At 37.4% G+C, this 25,381-nt stretch overlaps 1 protein-coding gene across 9 annotated transcripts in view; it reads left to right on the top strand.

Moving 5' to 3' along the window:
- SPAG9 (sperm associated antigen 9) overlaps positions 1–25,381 on the top strand; it is a 126,574-nt gene that overhangs the window by 52,976 nt on the left and 48,217 nt on the right. For 3 of the 9 annotated variants that reach the window (XM_070560714.1, XM_070560713.1, XM_070560717.1), the window contains 3 exons: positions 4,735–4,829; positions 10,969–11,119; positions 20,058–20,099. In XM_070560714.1, the coding sequence (XP_070416815.1) occupies positions 4,735–4,829; positions 10,969–11,119; positions 20,058–20,099 (288 nt within the window). Of the gene's footprint in view, positions 1–4,734; positions 4,830–5,224; positions 5,694–10,968; positions 11,120–20,057; positions 20,100–25,381 lie in introns of those variants that run through there. The other 6 variants (XM_070560716.1, XM_070560715.1, XM_008517951.2 and 3 more) reach the window with 5 other exon arrangements.

Raw genomic sequence — 25,381 nt, 5'->3', positions numbered from 1 at the left:
TAGGTCTGTCTGATTCTCTTGCCTAAATTTTCAATAACTTTTAGGTTATGGAACACATGGATGTTAAATGCACTAGAAATTTTCCTGTGCCTCTTTGGTTTATGACATCTCAACAACTTTAAGACTAGCGGCTTGGCAGATATAGCTGGATGGTTCTTGGGCTGCATATGGAAAGATTCAAGGCCAACATGATGAAAGGGATCCATGCCACTTGTCTCCAAAGCCTCACTGTTGCTTTGCTTTTCAATTTGAGCCAGAGCTGCCAGTCAGCCTTGCTGTGAAGATTTCTTTAGGCAGAAGAGGAGTTGGCATTTTCCAGACAGTGTGCTTGGGATCCTTCTTCATGGTTCCAGCTCTTTGCTGAATTGGCTCCTGAATATGTGTGAATTAACATGCATACCTGAGAAAATTGAGAATTGTTGTTCTGAGATCAGCAGGGATGGGACTGGCGGACCTGATAGTGGATTATCTAAAGCATGCCCTGTTTTACACTCTTCTGTCCAGCAGCACTGATCCTGCCGTCCCACTCACTTTTTGTGAAAACCAGAGCTACATTGTGAAGACCTGTAATTAAAATTTAAATTTTTATATGCAGTTTATTTTTTCTACTTTTTTGTGCTTTTATAGAGTATAGTGCATATTTTATTTCAGACGTCAGGAAATGCTTTAGGGTGTGGGATTTTCTTGTGGGTGTGAGGAAGAAAGGACAATGAGCTTATTGCCTGCCTAGAAAATTGACTAAAAGGGCAGATACAGCATGAGTCCTATACTGCTGAACTGCTCAGATGATGAAGTCAGGGGGACCTGAGTTCTGGCCCCAAAGCCAACCAGCTAATGGCACGTAGAAGACAGTTGATCATTAACTAACTGGTCAAATTGGGCAAGCTATTTTAACCTCCTTAAGCTGGAGTTTATCTATAAAATCGTAATATTATTGTAAGGATTAAATGAAACAATGACTGTAAATGCACTGGCTGACTTGTATTTGGTGCTCAATAAATGTTAGCTGCCATTTTGTTGTTACTCTTCTCTCCTATTAAGTGCTAGTTTAGTTGGCTTGGAACCAATTTCCTCACAGTCATGCATTGCTTAACGACCGGGATACATTCAAGAAATGCATCATTAGGCAATTTTGTCATTGTGTGAACATCATAGAGTGCACTTACACAAAGCTGGATGGTATGGCCTACTACATACCTAGGCTATATGGAATAGCCTACTTCCTGCTCCTAGGCAACAAACGTGTATAGCATCTTACTGTGCTGAATACTGTAGGCAGTTGTAACACAATGGCATAAAAGTATTTGTGTATCTAAACATATCTAAACATAGGAAAGGTAGAGTAAAAATGCGGTATAAAAGATAAAAAATGGTCCACCTGTATAGGGCACTTACCAGGAATGGAGCTTGTAGGACTGGAAGTTGCTCTGGGTAAGTCAGTGAGTGAGTGGTGAGTGAATGTGAAGCCTAGGATGTTACTGGACACTACTGTGGAGTTTATGAACACTGTATACTTAGGCTACACTAAATTTATAAAAAAATATTTTTCTTCAATAATAAATTAACCTTAGCCTACTGTAACTTTTTTACTTTATAAACTTTTAAATTATTTTTAAACTTTTTGACTCTTTTGTAATCACGCTTAGCTTAAAACACAAGCACATTGTACAGCTGTACAAAATATTTTCTTTCTTTAAATCCTTATTCTATAAGCTTTTTTCATATTAGATTTGTTTTTTCTTTTTAAACTTCTTTGTTAAAAACTAAGACACAGGGGTCGGCCCTGTGGCCGAGTGGTTAAGTTCCTGCGCTCCGCTTCAGTGGTCCAGGCTTTCTCCAGTTTGGATCCTGGGCGCAGACATGGCACCACTCATCAGGCCATGCTGAGGCGGCGTCCCACATAGCACAGCCAGAGGCACTCACAACTAGAATCCACAACTATGTACTGGGGAGAATAAAAAAAAGAAGAAGAAGATTGGCAACTGTTGTCAGCTTAGGCGCCAATCTTTTTTAAAAAAAAAAAAAAAACCTCAGGGACACACATTAGCCTAAGCCTACACAGGGTCAGGATCATCAATATCACTGTCTTCCACCTCCACATCTTGTCCCACTGGAAGGTCTTCAAGGACAAATAATATGCATGGAGCTGTCATCTCCTATGATAATACTGCCTTCTTCTGGAATACCTCCTGAAGGACCTGCCTGAGGCTCTTCTTGGGGAGGTGTCACTCTCAGAACTATGTCCATGAGGTTTGTTTCTATGATCAAAAACATCATAGATTTACTTGTAAGCAGGTAATGCACCATGAACATTCCTCTCTATTAATGAAAACCTACAATGTTACAACATCACTACGCGGTAGGAATTTTTCAGCTACATTATAATCTTATGGGACCACCATCATATGTGCTGTCCATGTTGACCAAAATATCTTTATGTGGCGCATGACTGTATCTAGACCATTTTGGAATGTCAGAATGCTATATCTGCAGTTACTTGGGATCAGTCATTTGAAGAAGTTTGACAATTTTTTTCTAAATTAAAACAATTTTAATTATTTAAGACAAGAATCAATCTATAGAATGGATTATTTTGGGGTAGAAATGATTCTGCCTTTGCATTTATTTAGAGTTCTTTTTATTTTTCTATATTGAATAAATAGATTACTATAAAAGCAATTCAAGGAAGGTTTCTATTTTCTTCATCTGAATGCTTAAAGAAACTTAGATTCTTCCAGTTGAACTAATCAATTTCATATGATTATCCAGTGTATAAGAATTCAACTTAGGTTTTCTAAAACTTTTTGAAAATTTAAATTCATACCATCTGTTTGGCCCAAACATCACTTTGTTCTATAAGTCTCTCTCTCTCTCTCTTTTTTTTTTTTTTTGATGAGGAAGATTGGCCCTTAGCTAACATCTGTTGCCAATCCTCCTCTTTTTGCTTAAAGAAGATTGTTGCAAAGCTAACATCTGTGCCAGTCTTCCTCTGTTTTGTGTGTGGGACACTGCCACAGCATGGCTTGATGAGTGGTGTGTAGGTCTACGCCCAGGATCCTAACCAGTGAACCCCAAACCGCCAAAGTGGAGTGCACCAACTTAACCACTACAGCACCAGGCTGGTCCCTATTAGTCTCATTTTAATTTTTTCCTTAAAGTTCTTCCTGATACAAGAAGAAAACAGCTCACTATTTATGGTTTGCAGACACAACAAAAATTGTATTTCTGCAAAACTGTTCTTTAATAGGCGATAAAGGGAAAATCTGTAATTTTAAAATAAAAAGTATATAAATTTAAAAGTTTTAAAAATGGTTTCACATGCCATATCCATGTGATTCTGTTTTCATCTTTCTGTGTCTGATACATTTCTTGTTTGGATTAGTCTTAATTGGGGAGCAGTTTGATTCTTTGATAATGTTTGAGTTGATAAAATTACTCATCTTATTCATGCATCAGAGTTCAGCTTTTTGTTTATTTGAAGTAAATACCACTTTCAAATTGATTTACATTTCTTAATTTTTGTACATTCATGCATGTTGTAAAATTTTCATAGAAGCATACTTTAAAAAAATAAATTTAAAAAATTTGTTTAAAATTTTGTTTCTTTCAATGGTTATCCTTCCAATATGCTACAATGCATATTTTAGGTTATATTGAGATTGAAACCTGTCTTCATACAGCTAAAGTATAGAAACTTCTAAAGCTATTATATGCTACAGTTTTAAGAATTCAAGGAATAGTCCCAAGAAAGACTTCAGCCTTTCTTGCCTACTCTTAATATTTACATTACTTTAAATTGCTAACATACCTTTTCTTATTTTTTAAAATTCACTTTTTTCTTATTCATATCATGTTAGTATCTAGTAAAGGCTTTTTAATTTTATGATTGAACTTTGTTGTATTTTACATTTTTTAATGCCAGATTTAGGCTTCTTAAAAGTGAAAGTGTGGATTATCAGGAATCAAATAGGACTGTAGAATTTCTTGGCAATTTATATACTTGATATTCTTGAAGTTTTCACTTCCATATCCAGCGTGTCTATCATATGATGCCCTATCCAAGACTCAAAATCAAAGTGCTCTGACTTTTCACTTGTTTTAATTTGCTATCGTTATTATAAATGATTGTATTAAGTAATGAGACCAGTAAATTTGCAGTCAAACAAAAGAGAAAATATTTTAGCATTCTTTCAACTAAATCTGTAGACATAAGAAATAAACATATTGATATTTAATTTAAATTAAATTTCTTAATTAAATTGAAAGTGATCTTTACTCTGTGAATCCTTTGTAAAATGGAAAAGATCATCACATAAGGGTTTGATTTCTTCTCAAGTTTTATGTTAATTTATTTGTTGTTTCCCATTTTAGTGAATGGATTTCTCAGATGCCCTGTTATTTTTAACTAGTAGCCTCTTATCACCTCTTCCCCAATGTCTGTATTTCGTTTGTATTATTTATGTCAAAATGATATCATTTAATAGCATCACATATTGTAAAAAACGGTTTTTTGCCATGCTGAGCAGCATGTTGGCTACTTTTATGAACAACAGCATCCTTAAATGTATATTCCTTTGCCATTAAAAAAATTTCATTCTTAATATTCTTTTATATGCAACTGTAGGTAGTCTGATAAAAAATTTATACAAAAATGTTACCTTTGTTAAAACACTGTGTTTTTATTCCAGGTATTAGTCTTAAAGTTTTGTGTATTTTTTTCTTTCTTCAAAATAGATGATCCATAATTATATGGAACACTTAGAAAGAACAAAACTTCATCAGCTCTCAGGGAGCGATCAACTAGAGTCCACAGCTCACAGTAGAATTAGGTAAGCTTTGTTACACGTTTTGCCTTGAGACAAAGTGAAATAATCTGTCTGTTTCTGTTTCTCTCTGTTCTTTAATCCTGGAACAATAGATAGGCTGATTCAAAAAGCTCTCTACTGTGGTTGGAATGCTATAGGAGAGAACAGCATAGAAAAATACAAACAGCCTTCACTATTGAAGAGGTAAATTGTGAGCCATGCCATAGAAGCAGCATATTTTGATTGTTTTCTAATACTTAATGGAGGTTACACTAGGTTTAAATTTTTCTGATTCGTGAGAATGCTGAATATTTTTCATTTCTCCTGTATAAGTGGTTTAAAGTCCTTTTTGTTACAGAGAAGCATGTTTGAAAGGGTTAGCTAGACTTCTGTTTGATGTAGGAGTGTGAATAAATTATGTAGATCTCCAAGCATTGTAGCCAATGAGCTAAGCCAAGACTCTTAGTGGAGAGGAAAATAGTTAATAGGCTGGCTGTCGCTCTGGATTGCTGCATAAATGCTGGGAGCAGCAGCCCTATGGTTATGAGGTGGGGAGAACGGGATGACGTCATCGCTCCGGAGCTGCTGCAGGATGGAGTGGAAAGCTGCTGCTGATGGCATTGTTTTTGTGGCAGCAGCTGAATGACAGATCCTCACTACAAAGATACCCGTTTGGCCCTCGTATAGGCCTCCTGGTTCGGGTGTTTCACCATGCCAGCACAGCGCCATGAGTCCTGGATGCATGCTGCTGTTTGTGTTTGGCTTTGTTGGCGGGGCGGTGGTCATTAATTCTGCTATCTTAGTCTCTCTCTCTGTTTTGCTGCTTGTGCACTTTTCTATTTCTACCGGTGTGCCAGCTCTGACGCAGAACCTACCAAGGATACTCAGGTACTCTAGTCTCTCTTAGAAGCCCCTGTTTAGTTGGCTTTTCTCAAATTTTTAGCTTCACGGGTCTGCTTTATAACCATTTCTGTTGCAGATTGAAACAATGGAAAATGGCCTGAAGCTAGGATTTCTATTCTTATTTATAGCAATTTATAGGCCATCACTTAGAGACACTGCTTTGTATTCGGAAACCACCGACTTAAGAAAAGGATTTTCATCTTGTACTTATACACAAGTACAAGGTCAGTGTGGTCTTGTTTTAAGCAGAGTGTTCCAGGAGTAAAGGGAGAGCAAGAGTAGAGCACGGGTCCAAGTGTTACAGCCTCTACTGTCAGCATCTGAACATTTAGGGACAGATATCTTTATGCTGGGACCTGCAGTCGTTTAGACATAGGCCGTAGGTGTTTATTTTCTTCCAATTATCCTTTGACTGAGGAAAGTTCATGCATCATTTTTGCAATTTTTGATAGTAGCTCATGGGAATTGACAATTTAAATATTTTTCTCCTAAAACAAAATATATTTTAAAGGGAAAGGATTTAAACCGTTAGGGCAAGGAATGTATATTTTCTCCATTATTTACACATCAAAGTTGTGAAAGCTTTACAAGGCCCATTCACTATTGTTTGGTCAGATGTTGCCCTTTCTTTGGAGACTTGGGTGACAAATACCCATGCCTGCTCGCGGGGGTAGTCATTAATCTCCATGGCTTTTCTGCTGTTCGCTCTCCTTGCACCCTGTACGAACCGACTTCTACATTAGAGGATTAAGGTTTCGGATTCTTTTGTTTTCTAACTCGTCAAACTAAAACTATCTGACTTGTTCCGATTTCTGCTTTGTGCATGGTTTAAATGAAAGTTCATAGTGTATAGCTTTTATTATTTAAGTGTTTACTTAAAATACTCAACTCCTAATTGTGGATTTAGATAAATTAAGATGAATTAAAGTAGTAAATTCGCTCAATGTGTTCTTTTTTATTCATAGATCAGTTCACGTCCAATATTTGTTTAAGGCCCCGAAATTAAATTGCATCTATGGTCTAAAACTAGATATTTGGTCATTTATTTTCTTTCCTGATTTGATAAAAACTGAGAGAAATCTCCTTACTTGTGTATATTTTAGTACATAAAACATGTCTAAATGTATATATAGGCTTTTAGGAGATTAAAAATACGTTAACTCAAGATTATGTAGAATGTTAAACTAAGACTGGTTTTAAAGGGCTGTCAGGTTTCGGTTTGTTGGAGAAAGCAGTGCCGGGCTGTGCTATGCAGCGCTGTGTGGGGGAAGAGGCTTTGGAGGTGGACTGCCTGGGGACACATGCTCTGCACGTGTGAGCTGGAGGACCTTTGGCAAGTTGCTTAATCTCTCTGTGCCTGAGTTTCCTCCTCTGAGTTTCTTACCCCACTGGGTGGTCTTAAAAATCAAGCGAGATGATTATTTTGTATTTAATCAGTTGCAAGATATATAGTAATTTAAACAAGTAAATAATTTTCATAGTTACCTTTATGTACCTTATTTTTAGCAGAGCTTTTTGAGCTCCAGCTATTTTATTGATAAAACAACTTATGATTAATTTCAAAAAGTTCCTTGACACAGAAGTTGCTGTTGATCTGACTGAGTAAAGATATCAGAGTGTTCAATATTAAGATTAAATTGTCAAGAAGTAAGTAGTTCCTTGGAGTCAAACAGGTCTTTGATTCTTATCTCTGCCAATTACTAGTGCCTAAAGTCTGAGCATCACTTTTCCTAATCTGAGACCTGGGAAAACAATCCCTGTTTCCTTACGAGGATTAAATGAGATATGCAAATAAGTTATCCATCTCAGTGCTTGCCAGATGGTGAGTGGTGGACAAATGTAACCCTTTTTACTGCCCTTTATATATATAATAGATTGTATTAATGATTATTTATTTTAAATGTGAATATAGCAAAAAACTGTTTCAAAACACTTTTGTGAAATTCTTTATACATGTAAGGCAACCTTTAAATAACCAACTAAAAATGGATATATGAAACTAAGACAGTTTTTAAAATAATATGACAAGGATTCTGATAGTTGATGATAACTTTGTTTCTAGACAGTAATAGCGTATTGAAACAACTGAGGTTTAAATTTCCCACTTAATGTTTTTCTACATGTACACCATTCTTTTGTTTCTTCTGTGAGTTTTACTGAAACATTTAATAAATATTGTACCAGCCATGCAAACCAACACAGTAAAGGACTAATGTTTACCTTTTAGGGTTTCTTTTTGAAAGTAGGATTCTAATTGATTTCCATAATTACATGTCCTTCTCCCTCCCCCAACTTTTATGTAACTTAGTAAAATAAGGAGAGAAGCGATGTATGTAGTAATATTATTTTTCCAGAGTTGGGACAATGTAACCCAGAGCGTAGTTGACCCTCTTGACAGACAGCTATCAGTCTCTGAAGAAAAGTTCCCTCCTGTAGAGCAGTTTCTGAATGATTCATAGAGCGATACAAAGTGGTGTGAATTCTACTCTATTTTGGAGTGTAGATTTAGTTCACAGGTATAGGAAAGTAAGACTTGGATCCGCGGCAGACTCCTTCCCCCGAATAGTTTTACACTTTTTCAGTATTTGATCTGTGTGAAAATGAATGTGTTGTTATTCATATAGGAAGATAATTCTAGTGACTGACCTGTATTTTGATTTCTCTTAGCAGTGTGATGGATTTGCATGAAGTCTGTATTATCTGCCTGGTTCTCTTTGCATTTTGGGTTAGAGAGCTTTCCACTGAACTCTATCTGATTAAATTCCCAGTCACTTTTTTGCTTGAGTCATTAAGATATGTTAAAAAATAAATAAGTCATCTAGTAGCTCATAGACCCTTAGATTTTCAGTTCCCAAAATATGTTCCCCCAAAACTGAGGGGTAAACATCTGTTAACAACTTTATTTTGTCAAGTATGGACATTAAAATAAAGTAACTTTCTAATCATTGTCAGCATCATTTGGTGAAAGGGCATTTTAAAATCAGAGAAGCAGAAAAGATGTAGAAAAGGGTTAGTCATTCTCCAGAAAGAACAGGTTCTATGGTATGTGGATATGTGTACAATATGTACTATGTAATCCAATAAGGGTATAAAAAGTGATGCCTCTTTTGGCCGCGGACTTATGGAAACTTTATTGCTGAACCAGCATTTGGGAATAACTGGTATAAACAGAATAGTTGACTAGTTACTTTAATTTTTGTCATTTGGTTCTGGCAGCTTGTAGTCACAAACTTAGATTTGGTATTAAAATCTAGGCTTTTATTGTGCTGCCTACCTGCATTTGATTTTTCCTCCCAGATCAAATAGGAAAAGTACCCCAAGTGTGAAGAAGTGTTGCATAATTTACTCTCGCTGATAGAGAAAGTCCTGTGTTATTTCCTTGTGCATACGACTTTAATAAACTGCAGTCCCTCAACTCTTTTGCTTCACCTCACCTTTAAGAAGGTATTCTGACAGTTTTACGAATCCTTTCTGATTGTTGTTAGGAAAGACAGAGCATACCCTTTGTGTTAAATGAGGACACATTTCAAAAGTGGCTTAAGTTTCTTGGTATAAAAGTGAGTTTACAGAACAAAAGACTTATTTAGCAGAACTGAATATTTTCCCACTTTTATTTATAACTTCAGTGTTTCTATTCTAACTTACATTCTTACCAGTAGAGATACGAGTTCCAGGAGCCCCCAAACCTTCAGTGTCTCGTTTCTCACCAGTTTCCCCATTTTGAGTTAATGACCCAGGATGACCTGTTAGTAGGCTTGTTCCACCCTCTAAAAGCCCTTTGATTTGGAATCTTCTATTCGTCAACAAGGGATGTCTTTCTTGTTGAAATTCTTTTATTATTAAAATTGTAACTCGAATTCATTGAAATTTCCCACAAAGCATTGGAAACTCTACAGTCTTTCATAGAATTTTTTGGCCTCCTTGTTTGGAAAAACTGACAATCGTTTTCTCATATGTACTGTGATTGAAACGAACTCATGTATATGGGTTCTATAGAAAAAATACAACTTTTCCTGCTTTTTGAGCAATTTTTAACATTTAATCAGTAGCCCTGATTTAGATCATATGATTTTCCTTTAGGCAGAAAAGGCGTACCTTGAAGAGGCTTGGGTAAACACCTAGGGATTAGTGTGAGGATTTGGGAAGTCTAGAAACAGGGATTGGGGTCACTTCCAGAGGAGGAGGTTGCAAGTTCCCCTAGGGCTAACCTAACCATGAGTGAAAACTTAGCAGCTCTTCTCATTGTGAAAGCCGATCAGAAACTGCTTCCTGGGCAAGGAACTCATCAGTAACTTACAAGATGTCCTAAACCATTACTTACTACTTTTTTCTTTTTTGCTTTTTTTTTCGATGAGGATGATTTGCCCTGAGCTAACCTCTGTTGCCAATCTTCCTCTTTTTGCTTGAGGAAGATTGTTACTGAGCTAACATCTGTGGCTGTCTTCCTCTGTTTTGTATGTGGGATGCCACCACAGCGTGGCTTGATGAGCAGTGTGTAGGTCCCCGCCCAGGATCCAAATCTACGAACCCTGGGCTGCTGAATCAGAGTGCATGAACTTAACCACTACATGACTGGGCTGGCCCCTCTTACTACATTTTTTAGTTGATTTCTTGAGGCTAATTTAAACTTCTGAGACTCTGTCCTTTCTCTTTGGTAAGTCTCTTGTTCAGATAGGCAGATGATATTATTTAAGAATGATGTCTCTAAAGCAAAGACAGCACAAACTTTTTTTTTTTAAGATTTTATTTTTTTCCTTTTTCTCCCCAAAGGCCCCCAGTACATAGTTGTATATTTTTCGTTGTGGGTCCTTCTAGTTGTGGCATGTGGGACGCTGCCTCAGCGTAGTTTGATGAGCAATGCCATGTCCGCACCCAGGATTCGAACCAACGAAACACTGGGCCGCCTGCAGTGGAGGAGCACGCGAACTTAACCACTCAGCCATGGGGCCAGCCCCGACAGCACAAACTTATCACTTACAGTCATGATGAATAAAAAATTAAAAATGAATAAATGCTTGGGCTGGTCCCTTGGCATAATGGTTGAGTTCAGTATGTTCCACTTTGGCAGCCTGGGTTCACAGGTTTGGATCCTGGGTGCAGACCTACACCACTCACCAGCCATGGTGTGGTGGCAACCCACATATAAAGTGGAGGAAAATTGGCCCAGATGTTAGCTCAGGACGAATCTTCCTCAGCAAAAAAAAAGAAAGAAAGAAAGAAAATGAGTGAATGCTTTATTTTTTCTCCCCTCTCCAAATAGAAAAGAGCGCCCTATATCATTAGGGATTTTCCCATTACCTGCTGGAGATGGATTGCTTACACCTGACACTCAGAAAGGTGGAGAGACCCCTGGATCAGAGCAATGGAAATTTCAGGAATTAAGTCAACCACGTTCTCATACCAGCCTGAAGGTAAGCTTTATTCTGCCGAAATCTTTAATTTACATTTTATAAGTTTTCTTATCCAAATTGAAGTCTAGACAACCAAAACATAATGAAATGAAATAGTTTGTATACGTTTTTGTTTGTAAAACTTTTTTTTTTAATTGGAAATCAGCTCTTCTCAAGGAGTTTTAGTTTTTTACTATTCTTTTCCACGTTATATCAGAAAAGAAAATGAAGCATTGTTACATCTTGATTAGTATACTGATGACACTAATGACCAAAATTTCTATTTGATTTAGCCTACGTTATATGAATTTAGAGTGAGGTGATCGGTGAACTTAATTATATTTTTTAGAATTGAAAATCATTGCTACCTGAAATCGTTGGTTCACTGTTAGAAACGTCACAATTTAGTAAGGCTTCACTTAAGAAAGAAGTTCCTTCCTCAAAACTCTTCATAAAGCAGTAGTTAAAAGTACATTGTGTTTAGCTGAAAGGCCTGGTGTTGATTCATTATAGATTATATTCTTGACCAAGAACTTGTCATTAAATATATTATAAATATGATATATATGTATATAATAGATATCTAAATAATATACTTGGAGTAGAGATATACTAATAATTAATTTTTGAATAATATTTAAAGTTATATTCTCTATCTTATTTATAAATGGAATATTTATAAATGGAATATTGAAATTCCCTTTATGTAGGAATGCCTTTATAAAAGAATCTTGTTACATTATAAAATCTACTCAATCATAAAACAAACAGGCCATGTACAATGAATACAAGTGAGTTACTTCACGTCTTATCCCCTTTTTCTGCTCTCTTTTTTCTCCAAAGTACTTACCATGGTCCAGTAGTGAAAGATAGCTCTTATGATGCTTCTAAAGTACTAAGTCATTTACTTATTTACTTTGTTTCTCTCCACTGAGAGAACATAAAATCCATGAAATTTATTTACTGCTCTATCCCTAGCACTTAGAAAGGTGCCTAGCACATAGTGGCCACTCAGAACATGTTTGTTGAGTGAATTATTTGTTTTAGATGTTAGAAAGACTCTTTTAGGATAACATAAATGGTCTGTCAGCTCTAGAAGGTGGAGGCATTTAGAATTATTTCACTGACCTTTGAAAAATGTACTCAAAACAGTAAGTAGTCAATAAATATTTGATAATTTTTCTCCCACTGAAAAGTAATTTTAACAGCAAGACCGACCTCACCTTTCTTCCTTTCTCTTTTTTCTTTTTTTTTTTCCCCACTGAGGAAGATTAGCCCTGGGCTAACATCTTTTGCCTGTCTTCCTCTTTTTTGCTTGTCGAAGATTGGCCCTGAGCTAACATCTGTGCCAGTCTTCCTCCACTTTATATGTGGGTCACCGTCACAGCGTGACTGACAGTGTTGTAGGTCTGCACCTGGGATCCAAACCCACAAACCTGGGCTGCCGAAGCAGAGCTCACGAACTTAACCTCTATGCCACAGGGCCAACCTCTCTCTTTTTTTTTTTTGTTGCTCAATTTATTAGAAGCTAATCACACAGCTGCTCACTCTCAGTCCACAGCAATGCCACTAAGAAACTCTCTCATTCTTTACTCTTATGGCTACACTGGCTTTTTAAGCCTGCCTGTGGGTTTAATAGATCTTCCAGAACACCCATCCCTCAGTTACCTGCTTGCCATTTCCCTTCCCCAAAACAAAATTAAGTAGGAAGGATACTTTTAGTACATGAAAAATATATACCATATGGTAACAGTATTTTAATTACTATCCAAAAAGATACCTTAAAAAGATTATTATAATTCTCTTATTTAATCCAGTGACACACTGTGACTGAACTTTATTGGCAAGTTATAAACTGATTAACAGGTTTTTAATATGGATTCAGGCATAGGTGTGTTCTGTGTCCTCCCTAGAGATACTGAAGCAAGTACTCCCCACTAGTTTCTAAACTAAAATACGGTCTCTCTTTACTCTGGACGTGGAGCCACTAAATGAGATAAAGTCTCAACAGATAGAGCTTTCCAGGAACAAAGTGGTGCATTACAAAATGGCAGAAGTCCAGTTTGTAAAGTATGCCTAATAATTAGGACATTTTATTATTCACCTAAGGCCTTGTTGTTAACCAGATGTCTGTCTCTAACTTTGCCCAAGGCTGGCAGTCGGGGGTTTGGAGTTCACTGGTGGACGGCATCACATGTACCCACTAGGCTTGGTTTCCATGTGTGATAGGAACTGGACTAGATTATCTCTAATTTAAAGTATTCCACAACTTTAATTTCTCTGAGAACTTTGGGAATGACCTAGCTTTATTTAGGGCATGCTTTGCCTTTGTTGTGAAAAATTGAAGATGAGAATTATAATCAGTATTAATTTTACTAGCACAATTTTTCTCTGAAGTAAGGTTAAGGTGAAAATGTTCTGTGAGAAAATCAGATGATGAGTTATAACCAAGGACATAGAACTGTAGGAAGCTTTGTGGCAGAAGAATGACGGTAAAAGAGATTCGCCAGTTGTTGTAAAGTTATGGACCTTCTTTGTTGCTATATTGTGGATTTTTCACTGTGAGAGAGTTGTAGTCAATAAGGTTATATCTTCAGGTATTAGAAAATCTGCCAGGAATGATGCACCTAGAAATATGTACAAGTCCTTAAAAAGAAGTATTTGTACGTGTTATTCCTTTGGTTATTGTATTCTTGTGGGGGAAGTCAACAAACAAGTAAATGAAATAATAGAATAGTTGTTAAGTACTATTAAAAGAAAGTAAGGTGAGGGGAGAGAGAGTAATTAGCAGGGAGGGATGCTTATTTTAGGATGGTGAAGGAAGGCCTCTTAGAGGAGGTGACTTGCACCCTGACTTGAGGGATGTGCAGGTGCATGGAAAGGTCTGGAGGAATAACTGTTTCAGGACGATCAAACAGCATCTGTAAAGGCCCTGAGGTGGGGACAGACTTTGGCGTGCTTGAGGAACGATTGTCTTCTCTTCATCCTACCCCTCTGAGACTTTCAGTCCTACCTGTACACCAACACGCCTTTTCTCTGGGTTACCAAAATCATCCGTCTTTCCAAATCTAATGGAAAATTCTCAGTCTTCACACTACCATGTAGCAGCATTTGACACATTTGAGTACTTTCTGCTTCTTGAAATGCTTTTCTTTACTTTGCTCCCAGGGCACCACTCTTTCTCTCTCTCTCTCTCACTCACTGGTTTTCTTCACTGTTCCTCCATTGCTGGTTTTGGACCTCTAAATGTTGGAGTTCGCCAGGGTTTAAAGCTCAGCCCTCTTCTACTTAATCTGGGTAACTCAAGTTCCACGTCCGTAAATGCCATCCACACATCGATGTTCACAAATTTGAATCTCCAGCCTTGACCTTTCCCTGCACTCCAGACCTGTGCATCCAGTTGCTTTTGTTGATAGTTGTCTCACGTATATGTTTTTGTCCTGCTTAGGTTACCACCAGTAGAAATGCCCTCTTTCAAGGCCATTCTAAATGCCAGAGCTTACACGAAACCTCACCTGACACACTGTTGGTGGTCTTCAAGCCTAGTTTAGAGATCAGCTCAAGGGAAAAAACAGAGGAGATTTATATTGCATCATTAACAGAAATTTCTTGCTGAGGGGCTTCTAGTGAAATTGGTAAAAAGCAACTTCTTATGGTAAGGTACCAAAGCTGTTTTGTTAAAAATGTGTTATAGAAGTGCTAAGGCTGGGAATGGTCAAAAATGTTAAGGTAGGGTTGTTCATCCAAGTGAATTATATTCATGAACAAGTTGCAAATAAAGAAGGAATTGGAGAACCAAAGGCCAGGAATAATCCAAGACAGTCCTGAAGAAGAACAATAAGAACAAGAATTTGCCCTACTAGATATCATGACTTACTGTAATGCTGTAATTTTTAAGATGATGTACTGTTGCATTATGTGCCTTTCTTGTTTCCTATTTGCAAAATTCAGTCCTAAAGCTACTGGGTAGGGCAGAACGAGGTAAGCAGCCACAGGGTGGGGTGGGGTGGAGGTGGGATAGGTATCACAACTGAGCAAAGTTGGGAGTGTATCCCTGTAGCGATAGTCTGGTGTGGAGAATCAGGGCCCCAGCAGTGTGAAGGACATCCCTACAGAGGGCCAGCCTGTCTTGGAGGTGTCAGATCCTGATCAAGGTGGTCGGGGCCTTCCCACGGAAAGGCCCCAGGCATAGGGTGTCACAGCCTGAGCAGGTGAAGAAGGCAACATCCATATGAGGGGTAACCTGGAATGGAGAGGCAGAAGATGCACAGGGAAAGAAGGGCATTGGTGGGGGCGAGACGGAGTGTAATGGCAGAGAGGAGTGACCGTAAGAGACTATGGCTCTGGAAGTCAGGGGACAAGAGAGCCTTAGAATGGAAGGAGTTGTTAGCAGGGTCGGCTGCTAGGGAGAAAGAAAACAAGTAGGATGAGGACTGAATTTGTAAATTTGTAGGTATAGGTTTGAACAGTTTGAGTTGCAGGGCCAATAACAGGAGTGAATGTGAATCATGAAAGGCGGAAATAGAAAGTGTAGATTAGATTACTCAAGAAAAGTGGTTGTAGTAGGAGGAGAGAAAAAGGATAACTTGAGTTGGCAGGATGGTGGGAAAAGTACTCTTAGAATGGGAGAAACTGAGTTGTTTGTGTGCTTGGAAGAAGAATCCAATAGAAAGAGAAACTGAAAACAAGAGTCAAGGAAGATAATTGATACATCATAGAGGAAGGGCAGGTAGAAAGGGATCACATAGCCCAACCGCAATTAAAGTCTACTTTATTGATGGTACACCTCAGTTTTTCCTAGTCTTTTGCGTTACAAACAATGCTGCGGTGAATAACCTTGTACATAATTTTGTACTTTTATTTATACCTCCCGTAAGTGGGATTACTAGATCATAGCATGTATTTAAGATTTTGATAGATGCTGCCAGCTTGCCTGCCAAAGGGATTGTAGTCATTTGTACTCTTCCCCGCAATGTTGTATGAGTTCTTCATTGCTTTACAAGTTTAGAGTTTGAATATCCCTCCCTTATGCCCAAATATGGAAAGAGAGAGAATGTGATGTTTTAAATATCATTTTAAATATCCTGTACATAAAATCCTCATGCTGTTTTCTAGACCTTGGTTGCTATCAATTTGCAGTGATGTCACAGATTCCATCCAGCTTCACAGTTATGCATATGTATGTATGTATGTACACCTACAGATGTATATGCATCTGCACATGCCGAAACGCATGTGTGCATGTGTAGATTAACTCCAAAAGAGTATTATTGTTTTCCTTTGAAGAGTCTCCTAGGTCGTTGATTGTTAGTAGAATGTGACTTTTAGAACTGAGAAAAACAATTTTAACCAAAAAGCAATTAGATTGGTACCTCCTTGTGCAAATTTTAAAGAATTCTTTTAAAACCATATGACTTGAAATACTTTAGTAGAAGTGCTGTGAGAAGCTCTTGTTAGCAGGGTTTGGTATGTAAAGCCGGTGGTCAATGTGTGCTGCATTCTTCAGGGGATGTGCTTAGCATACAGAAGAGGAAATGTCTAAACAGAGCCAGCATTCTTGTTTAGAAGAATTTTCCATCCTCCTCCATCTGTGGTTAAGTTCTTAAATTGTTCCTATTCCTTTAATTTTCCCAAATTTGAATCTCTGTAGTAGTTGAATTCCTGTATCATCTGTAACTAAAGATTCCTAACATAAAATGCATGTATAACTTTAAATTTCACAACAGTTAAAGGTCTCAGGTTTTTTAATTTTTATTTTTTTAAAGATTGACACCTGAGCTAACAACTGTTGCCAATCTTCTTTTTTTTTTTTTTCCTGCTTTTTCTCCCCAAAACCCCCCAGTACTTAGAAGCTTATTTTAGTTGTGGATCCTTCTAGTTGTGGCATATGGGACACTGCCTCAGAATGGCCTGATGAGCGGTGCCATGTCCGCGCCCAGGATCTGAACCTGTGAAACCCTGGGCCGCCAAAGTGGAGCGCATGAACTTAACCACTTGGCTACAGGCCGTCCCCTGACTGTTTATTTTGAAATATTTTAGACTCACAGAAAAGTTGCAAAAATAGTACAGAGTTCCTGTATACTCATCTCCCAGCATCCACTAATGTTAACTAGCCATAGTAAAATTATCAAAACTAAGAAATTAATATTGATACAATACTATTAGCTAAATTACAGACTTGTGTTCGGATTTTGCCAGTTTTTCCACCGCTGTCCTTTCTCTGTTCCAGGATCCAATCCAGAATCTCACATTGCATTGAGTTATGTTTCCTCAGTCTCTCCCAGTGTGTGACAGTTCCTCAGTTTTACCCTGTCTTTCATGGCCTCGAGGCTTGAGAGTGCTGGTTAGTTATTTTGTAGAATATCTCAGTTTGGGCTTCTCTGATGATTTCTCGTGATTAGATTGAGGTTATATTTTTGGCAAGAATACTGCAGAAGCAGTATGCCTTAGTGGTGAGGTTAACTTTGATCACTTGGTTCAGCTGGTGTGTTGGACTTCTCCACTATAAAGTTACTATTTTTCCCTTTATAATGAATAAACGTCTTGGTGGATATACTTTGAGACTGTGCAAATATCCTGTTTTTCCTCAAACTTTCATCCACTGATTTTAGTATCCTTCAGTGAATCTTACCTACAGTTGTTACTGTGGTGTTCCAATGGTTATTTTCTGTTTTCTTCATCCTACCTTTATTAACTGGAATTCTGTAAGGAAGAGCTACCCTTCCTTTCTTCCTTCTCTCCTTCCTTTCTTGTTTGAACTCATGGATGTTTATTTTATTCTGTACTTTATTCAGTGCTATCATTTGTTTTGTTGCCCAAATTGTTCCAGCTTTGGACATCAGGAGCTCTTTCAGGTTGACTCCCGTAACCTTTTGACATGCCCCATACTCTTTTATGTACTTCCTTCCTTCCTGGCACCATCATATGCTCCAGGGTCTTGTATTTTTCCTGCTCCAGCCCTGCAATCGACTGCTTCTCCATGGAGCCCTGGTTCCTTTTATTGGAGAATGGTATTTAGGAATCAAGATCTGGGCACTGAATGTGCTTATTGCTTGAAATATGATTGCTTCTAGGCCCTTTCTTTGACGCTAGTGTGGGTTTTTCCATTAGTTTATATTATATATTACCTTTTCTTGGATTTTTTTATTCATGTTTACAGGAGGGTAAAATAAAAATAGACTTTTGAGAAAAATGAATTGTACGTTATAATATTTCATGTTGTTTTTGCTTGTGATAGAAGATAAGGAATTTCTTCTATAACTTCATTTTTTTATTTATAAACTTTTCCCCTCACTTATAGCCTCATTTGATAACTTAAGGAACCATTCACAGCTGACTGTCGGGGTTTGAAGGGGAAAAGGGGCAAAGATTTACTCCTTTTAATCTTTTAGTACTTTGTTATTCACTCATTCATTCATCTATCTTTGTTGAGGTATAATTGACAAATAAAATTATAAGATATATACTTTCTCTCCTTTTAAATTCTTGCTTGGAGAAGGAGGAATAGAATTTGTTCTTTCTTAGTGGGTGTTTATAAATGAGATTTTTTTTTTCTTTTTAGTGTAGTTATTGGGTTGTGTGTTGACCAAAATGCTAATATATGTTGAGAATAAAAACTGGTGAAAGTCTAAATAAACAGCACTATTTAAAAATGATTGTTTAAAACTTACATTTCAAATGTGGCTTCTTTTGAAGTAGTTGGCACATAAGCATTTATTACGTACTTACTGAATGTTTAAACAAGCTTTTAGAATAGGAAAAATAGTTTCAAATATTTCCTGTTGAAGAAAATTTTTACCTTTTTGCATTAAAACATATTTATTGATACCCACTGTGTCCAGGCACAGTGCCACATGCTAGAAATATTAAGGTGCTCAGAGTCCACATATTGTATAAAACAGGTTTAATAATTTTTTTAAAAAAGTTATATTAATGCAGTTTCACAATTTTAAATAATATTAAAGAATCTACAGTAAATAGGTAATTTCTCCAACCCTAAATTCCCCTCCTTTTCCACAGTCATTGTGAATAGTTGGTGTATCCTTTAGACCTTTTTCTTGACATATGCACATAGATACTACATATTCATAATGTCTTTGTAAGATAAATGGATTTATGCTGTAAGTATTTTCCTGCAGCTTGCTTTTTGTTTTTCATTTAGAAATGTATGTTCACAATCTTTCCATTTGTATTATATACAGAGAGCCATCCAATTTTTTACCTTTCTTTTGATGAAGTGAATAGTTGAGAAGGGTTAAAGATGATAAGAATTCAGAATCAAAGATTATGTAAACAAACATTAAGGGAGAGGCAGTCTGGTTTTTATAAAGTGAATCATGCCTTGCTAATCTATGGTTTTTTGAAAGAGTTAACAGAGAGTTGCAGCTGTATTTTAGGCTTTCAAAAAGACTTTGATGAGTTTCCAGACCAAAAATATTTAAAATTTGAAGTTGCTTTGTGTTTAAGAGAAACACTTTTGTCTCACAGAGGGCAAATGTACAAATAGAAATAAAAAAATGTGAGTAAATAGATGTTTTGTGAAAAAGGATTAGAATCTGGGTTTCCTTTTGATTATTAGTGATACTTAACAGTTTCAGAAATGATGTGGAGAAGGGGGAGAAAGGAGAGTGCTGTTAACATTCCAAGTATGCTAAACTGGAATATTTGGTATGTTAAATATTCAAGATGATTAGAATACATTTCAGAAAGATTTCCTACAGTTGTGTGAGTAGAAAAAAGTTACATGATGAGCTGCTTATTGATAAAGTAAGTGATCCAAGGGGTGACTTCTGAACCATGACATCACTTAAGTCAAAACAAAACCATTTTAACGTAGTAGATGATAGAGAGATGGATTTTGTTATCCTGAGAGGTAGTAGAAGCCAAAGATACTTAGAAATATGCTAACACCTAGTAAATGCATGATTTTTTTTCTCTTTTATAATCTCCCTCTTCCCAGGTCAACAGTAGTCCTGAATCTCTGAAGGCTGTAGAACAGGAGGTGAGAATGGTGTTTCAAAACATTTTGCACAAAGTAACCTGAAATGATTAACTATTGGTTCACTTCCTCAACCGCTATTCTCAAGACCTCAGATGCTCAGTTTGGAAGACTGCTGATGTTATTCACTGAAATGCAAAAGAAAATTATTTCCTCCCTCTGCGGTGGTTGCCAGGGCTTTACTGTAATCTGTAATTTACTCCTCCCCCAAAGTCAGCATTTTGAAATAAAGGGGAGAAACTTTAAGTAAATCCTGTGGAAATTCAGCCTATTTCTTTTTATCCAGCTCTAGGTAAGAAAACTAGTATGCTTTGCATAGTGTCCCTTGCTTAGGGCAGAATGTACGTAGCTTGCATGTCTCCTGGAGACAGCCATGTGTCATTTTACCATGGGCTGCCTCTCAAGTTGAACAGATTTCTTCAGCCCCAGTCAGGGTACTATTCAGCTTCATTCAGCAAACATCTGTTGAAAGCCTGCTTCATGTCAGGCTTGATATGCTGGGCCCTGGGGATGTAAAGACAAATAAGACTCTCCTGCCACTAGGTCAGGGTTAGCCCAGGTCCATGGAAGCCCTTCAGCAGGTTTGTGACAGTGAAATAGTTGTCCTCTTTCTTCAGAAATATCCTCAGGGTTAGAACATTCATCCCTCTCCTTTAATCATCTGAATTTTCTTGAACCTACAGTATAATTTACATCTAGATTTATTTCATGTGTGTCTAGAGTTATTGTTCTCTGTTACTTTGGGTCACAGACTCCTCTAGGAATCAAATCAAAGTTATGAAACTCTCCAGAAATTACGTGTACACACAAAGTTTTGTGATCCTGCTGTGCCATAGAGTTGTAAATCAAAAGAACTTAAGAACCACTGCTTTAGACATTTAACTTCATCTTGGGGAGAAAAAAATGTAAACATAAAAGTTAAAATATAAGGTGATAAGTGTTAGAGTAGGGGATACATGGGACTAGTTGCCTTTTGTAATTTTGTCTTTACTTTCATTAGTCTTAAAATCTTTGAATCTGAAAGACAAAGTTATATAGCAGAGTTGCTTGCCCCTTTATTTAGCTTATTTCAGATGAAGTCAGGCAGCCTACTTAGGAAAACACTACGTTGGAACATTTCCAAGTTGTCCTTAATGGGATAATTTATTTTCTGTGGTTGTGAACTTAACTTCATAGTATCTCAGAACATAAATAATCATGGGGCAATGCCAGATAACACATGACATATGTACTCTATACAGCCGTGAGCACATGAGGCATTTGATGAATGAAACAACTGAAAATATTTTGTAAAAGTGTATAGACTTATAGCATGATATCTAAAACCAATAGCAAAATGGCACAAAGACCAGATTTTTACCACAGTATCTGAAGTGAAGTTAAAAGTAATGACACCTATTTTCTTTTTTTGTGTGGTAGAAAACATAACATACAATTTACCATCTTGATCATTTTTAAGTGCACAGTTCAGTAGTGTTAAGAATATCCATGGGGCTGGCCTGGTGGCACAGCGGTTAAGTGCACACGTTCTGCTTCAGCAGCCTGTGGTTTGCCGGTTCGGATCCTGGGTGTGGACATGGCACTGCTTGGCATGCCATGCTGTGGTAGGCGTCCCACATATAAAGTAGAGGAAGATGGGCACGGATGTTAGCTCAGGGCCAGTCTTCCTCAGCAAAAAGAGGAGGATTGGCAGCAGTTAGCTCAGGGCTAATCTTCCTAAAAAAAAAATAGAATATTCACATCAGGGGCTGGCCCCATGGCCAAGTGGTTGAGTTTGCGCGCTGCACTTCGGCGACCCAGGGCTTCACCGGTTCAAATCCTGGGCATGAACATGACGCCACTTGTCAGGCCACATTGAGGCGGCGTCCCACATGCCACAACTAGAAAGACCCACAACTAAAATGTACAACTGTGTACCAGGGGGCTTTGGAGAGAAAAAGAAAAAAAGAAAATCTTTAAAAAATAAAAATAAATAAATTAATTAAAAAGAATATTCACATCGTTGTGAAACAGATTTCTAGAACTTTTTCATCTTGTAATTCTGAAACTATACCTGTTATACAACAACTCTTCCCTCTCCCTCCCCCCTGCCCCAGTAACCACTATTCTACTTTCTGTCCCTATAGTTTTGTCTACCTCATTTAAGTGAAATCATGTAGTATTTGTCTTTCCGTAACTGCCTTATTTCACTTACATAATGTCCTCAGGGTTCATCCATGTTGTAGCTTGTGACAGCATTTCCTTCCTTTTCAGGGTGGAATACTATTCCATTGTGTGTACACACCACATTTTCTTTATCCGTTCATCCCTTGATGGACATTTGGTAGCTTCTGTCTCTTGGCTATTGTGAGTAGTGCTGTTATGAACACGGGTGTGCAAATATCTCTTCAAGACCCTGCTTTCAGTTCTTTTGGCTTGCCCAGAAGGGGTATTGCTGGATCATATGGTAGTTTTATTTTTAATTTTATGAGGAAACTCCATACTGTTTTCAAACCATTTTACAGCCACACAAACAGTGTACAAGGGTTCTAATTTCTCCACATCTCACCAACACTTGTTATTTTCTGTGTTTTTTTTTTTATAGTAGCCATCCTAATGGGTGTGAGGTGATATCTCGTTGTGGTTTTGATTTGCATTTCTCTGATATTAGTGATATTGGGCGTATTTTCATATGCTTGTTGCCTATTTGTCTATCACCTTTGAATGACACCTATTCTTTTAAAACTTAAATATGCATAGGAGTGCCGTTCCTTTATGGTTACAGCTCTAGAATCCCAACTTAGGTCCCTGCTTTCTGTGGACATTCTCCAGTGACATGCACAGCCTACAATGTGAGAGTTCCTTAAAGACTGAAGTGGCGACGGGGTTACAAAATGAGGACATTTATCAGACAGCCATGTGAGTCTCCATGTTTAACACACACACGTGCCGATGAAGAGGATATCTTAATGATATCAGGCCACGGGAATTGATAGGCCAGCAGTCTTCAGATAAATAAGCAACATTTGTAGTCAAGATTATTAGCCAAAACAGCATAACCTGGCATATAATGGGCATAAAACAGCAATCGGAAGTCTTCAAAAGTCACAGGTTGAATGTGAACTAATAGCATGCAACTCCCCTGTCACTTTATACTGAATAATTCATATAAATGCTTCCAGTTTCCATTTAGGTCCTAGTAAGAATTTTCCCTCATTTTGCACATTATGTCTTATAAGCTTACTGTTGACCAAAAGTGATGTATTTGATCTTTTAGCAGGTTAATATTTAGGCTTATCTTTCTGCATTTTATCTCTAGTTGGAGGCATTGTTAGTGACAGATTTCATAATTTCTTCCATAGGAGATACAGTATAAGAATATTATCCCCCCAGTCAAACACTGTAGCAGAGACTTCCCATCTCAGTGCTTTCCTGCTAATCTTAGGAGCTTTATGTCACCACTGCCTGAGACACCAAGGAGAAATACCTCTTTTGAAAACTGTCCCCTAAAATTCAGAACTTTTTCCTCCAGCTCTCATGCTCTATCCCTGGGATCCAGTTGTCAGAAGTACAGCCCACACAATGAGCTATTTTAATGAGTGTAAAATATTTTTATGTGGTAAAAGTATAAAAGAGAAGCAAGTTACAGATAAATAAATGCCATCTTATTTAGATAGCCTAGGAAAAATTTAAAAGATCATTTTTCTTCCAAGCAGATCTTAATTTACCACTTCCTTGTAGTACTAAACCTTGAGATCCTTAGGGTGTCACAGTCCTTTTCCTATTTTGGGTTCAGCTCTCTCCTGCTTACTTTATTTTATACTCCCAGATCCACAAAGGAATTTGGAGAGGAGGGCTTTTCCAAACTGTTGATATTGTGAACTCTTTAATTACTAAGTAATTTTTTAAAGGTAGAAATAACTAGACCTTGGGGATAGACTGATAAGGAGGAAGAGGAAATAATTTCTCTCCTTGGCTTTTGTTTGAGAGGTAAATGACAAGGACAAGATTGACCTCAAATTATTTATTTTTCAAATAGCTTCAACAGCGTATAGTTGTCTCAACATAGATGAGCTTGAAATTCTCCAGATCTTTCTGAATCCATAGTCTTGGTGGGTTTAAGTGCTGTCCATCAACACTATTCATCAGGAACCTGGACTGTTTGTTCTTTTATTTTTATTTTTTTGGTGCAGATCAGCCCTAAGCTCTATTGCCAATCTTCTTCTTTTTTGCTTGAGAAAGATTGTTGCTGAGTTAACATCTGTGCCAGTTGTCATCTGTTTTTTATATGTGGGATGCTGCCACAGCATGGCTTGATGAGCAGTGTGTACATTCATGCCTGGGATCCGAACCTGTTAACCCTGGACTGCTGAAGCAGAACGTGTGACCCCAGCCACCATGCCATCAGGCCGGCCCCTGGACTGTTTATTTTATATGAATTTTTTAAATATATTTTATACTTTAAAGCTTTAAAGAGTAGGAATTCATGTATATGGTAACATAAATATGAATTAACTAAGCTGTTAAATTAACCAAAATAATACCTCTTTTATTTTTTTAATAGAGTATACCTCAAAGTACAGACCAAGGGAGTGGTACTCAGGGCAGCTTCTATTTGTCTTCACTGTAGGCCTCTATGGCTCCAGAAATATTACTATCAGTTTTTCTGACTCAACTCCAAAAAGCTAATTTCTTTGACTTAGTATATATATATTTTTTCTTCTTCTTCTTCTCGCCAAAGCCCCCCCCCCCCCCCAGTACATAGTTGTGTACTCCAGCCGTGAGTGCCTCCAGCTGTGCCATGTGGGACACTGCCCCAGCATGGCCCAATGAGTGGTGCCATGTCTGCGCCCGGGATCCGAACCGGCGAAACCCTGGGCCACCAAAGCGGAGCGCACCAACTTAATCACTTGGCCATGGGACCAGCCCCCTGACTTAGTAAATTTTTATCAGATATTTCTATATTAGATGCCAGTCACCAGCAAGGAAATAGGCAGTGATTTTGTCTTTTAATGTTAAGAGGGAAGGAAGTGATAGAGAATTGAGCTATGTATTTCTTTGGTTTATTTTCCTTCCCATTGGAAATCAGCCCAGTGTTTGCGTTGCACAGAAGAAAATAGCTACTAAATTCAGCTAATTTTATTAGCATATAGTTAGTATTGCACTTCAGATAACAGATAATCAAAGTTATCTTAAACACAAGGCAATAATGAGTGGATAGCTCCCGATTCATAAATAGTATGAATGGGTTTTCTTTTTCTCAAAACTTTCAGATTGAAAGATAATTTCATCTAGCAATACTAGTT

This window comes from Equus przewalskii, chromosome 10, assembly GCF_037783145.1.
Source record: "Equus przewalskii isolate Varuska chromosome 10, EquPr2, whole genome shotgun sequence".
NCBI lineage: Eukaryota > Metazoa > Chordata > Mammalia > Perissodactyla > Equidae > Equus > Equus przewalskii.
The sequence above is the reverse complement of the archived record's forward strand: the minus strand, read 5'-3'. Positions and strand labels throughout refer to the sequence as shown.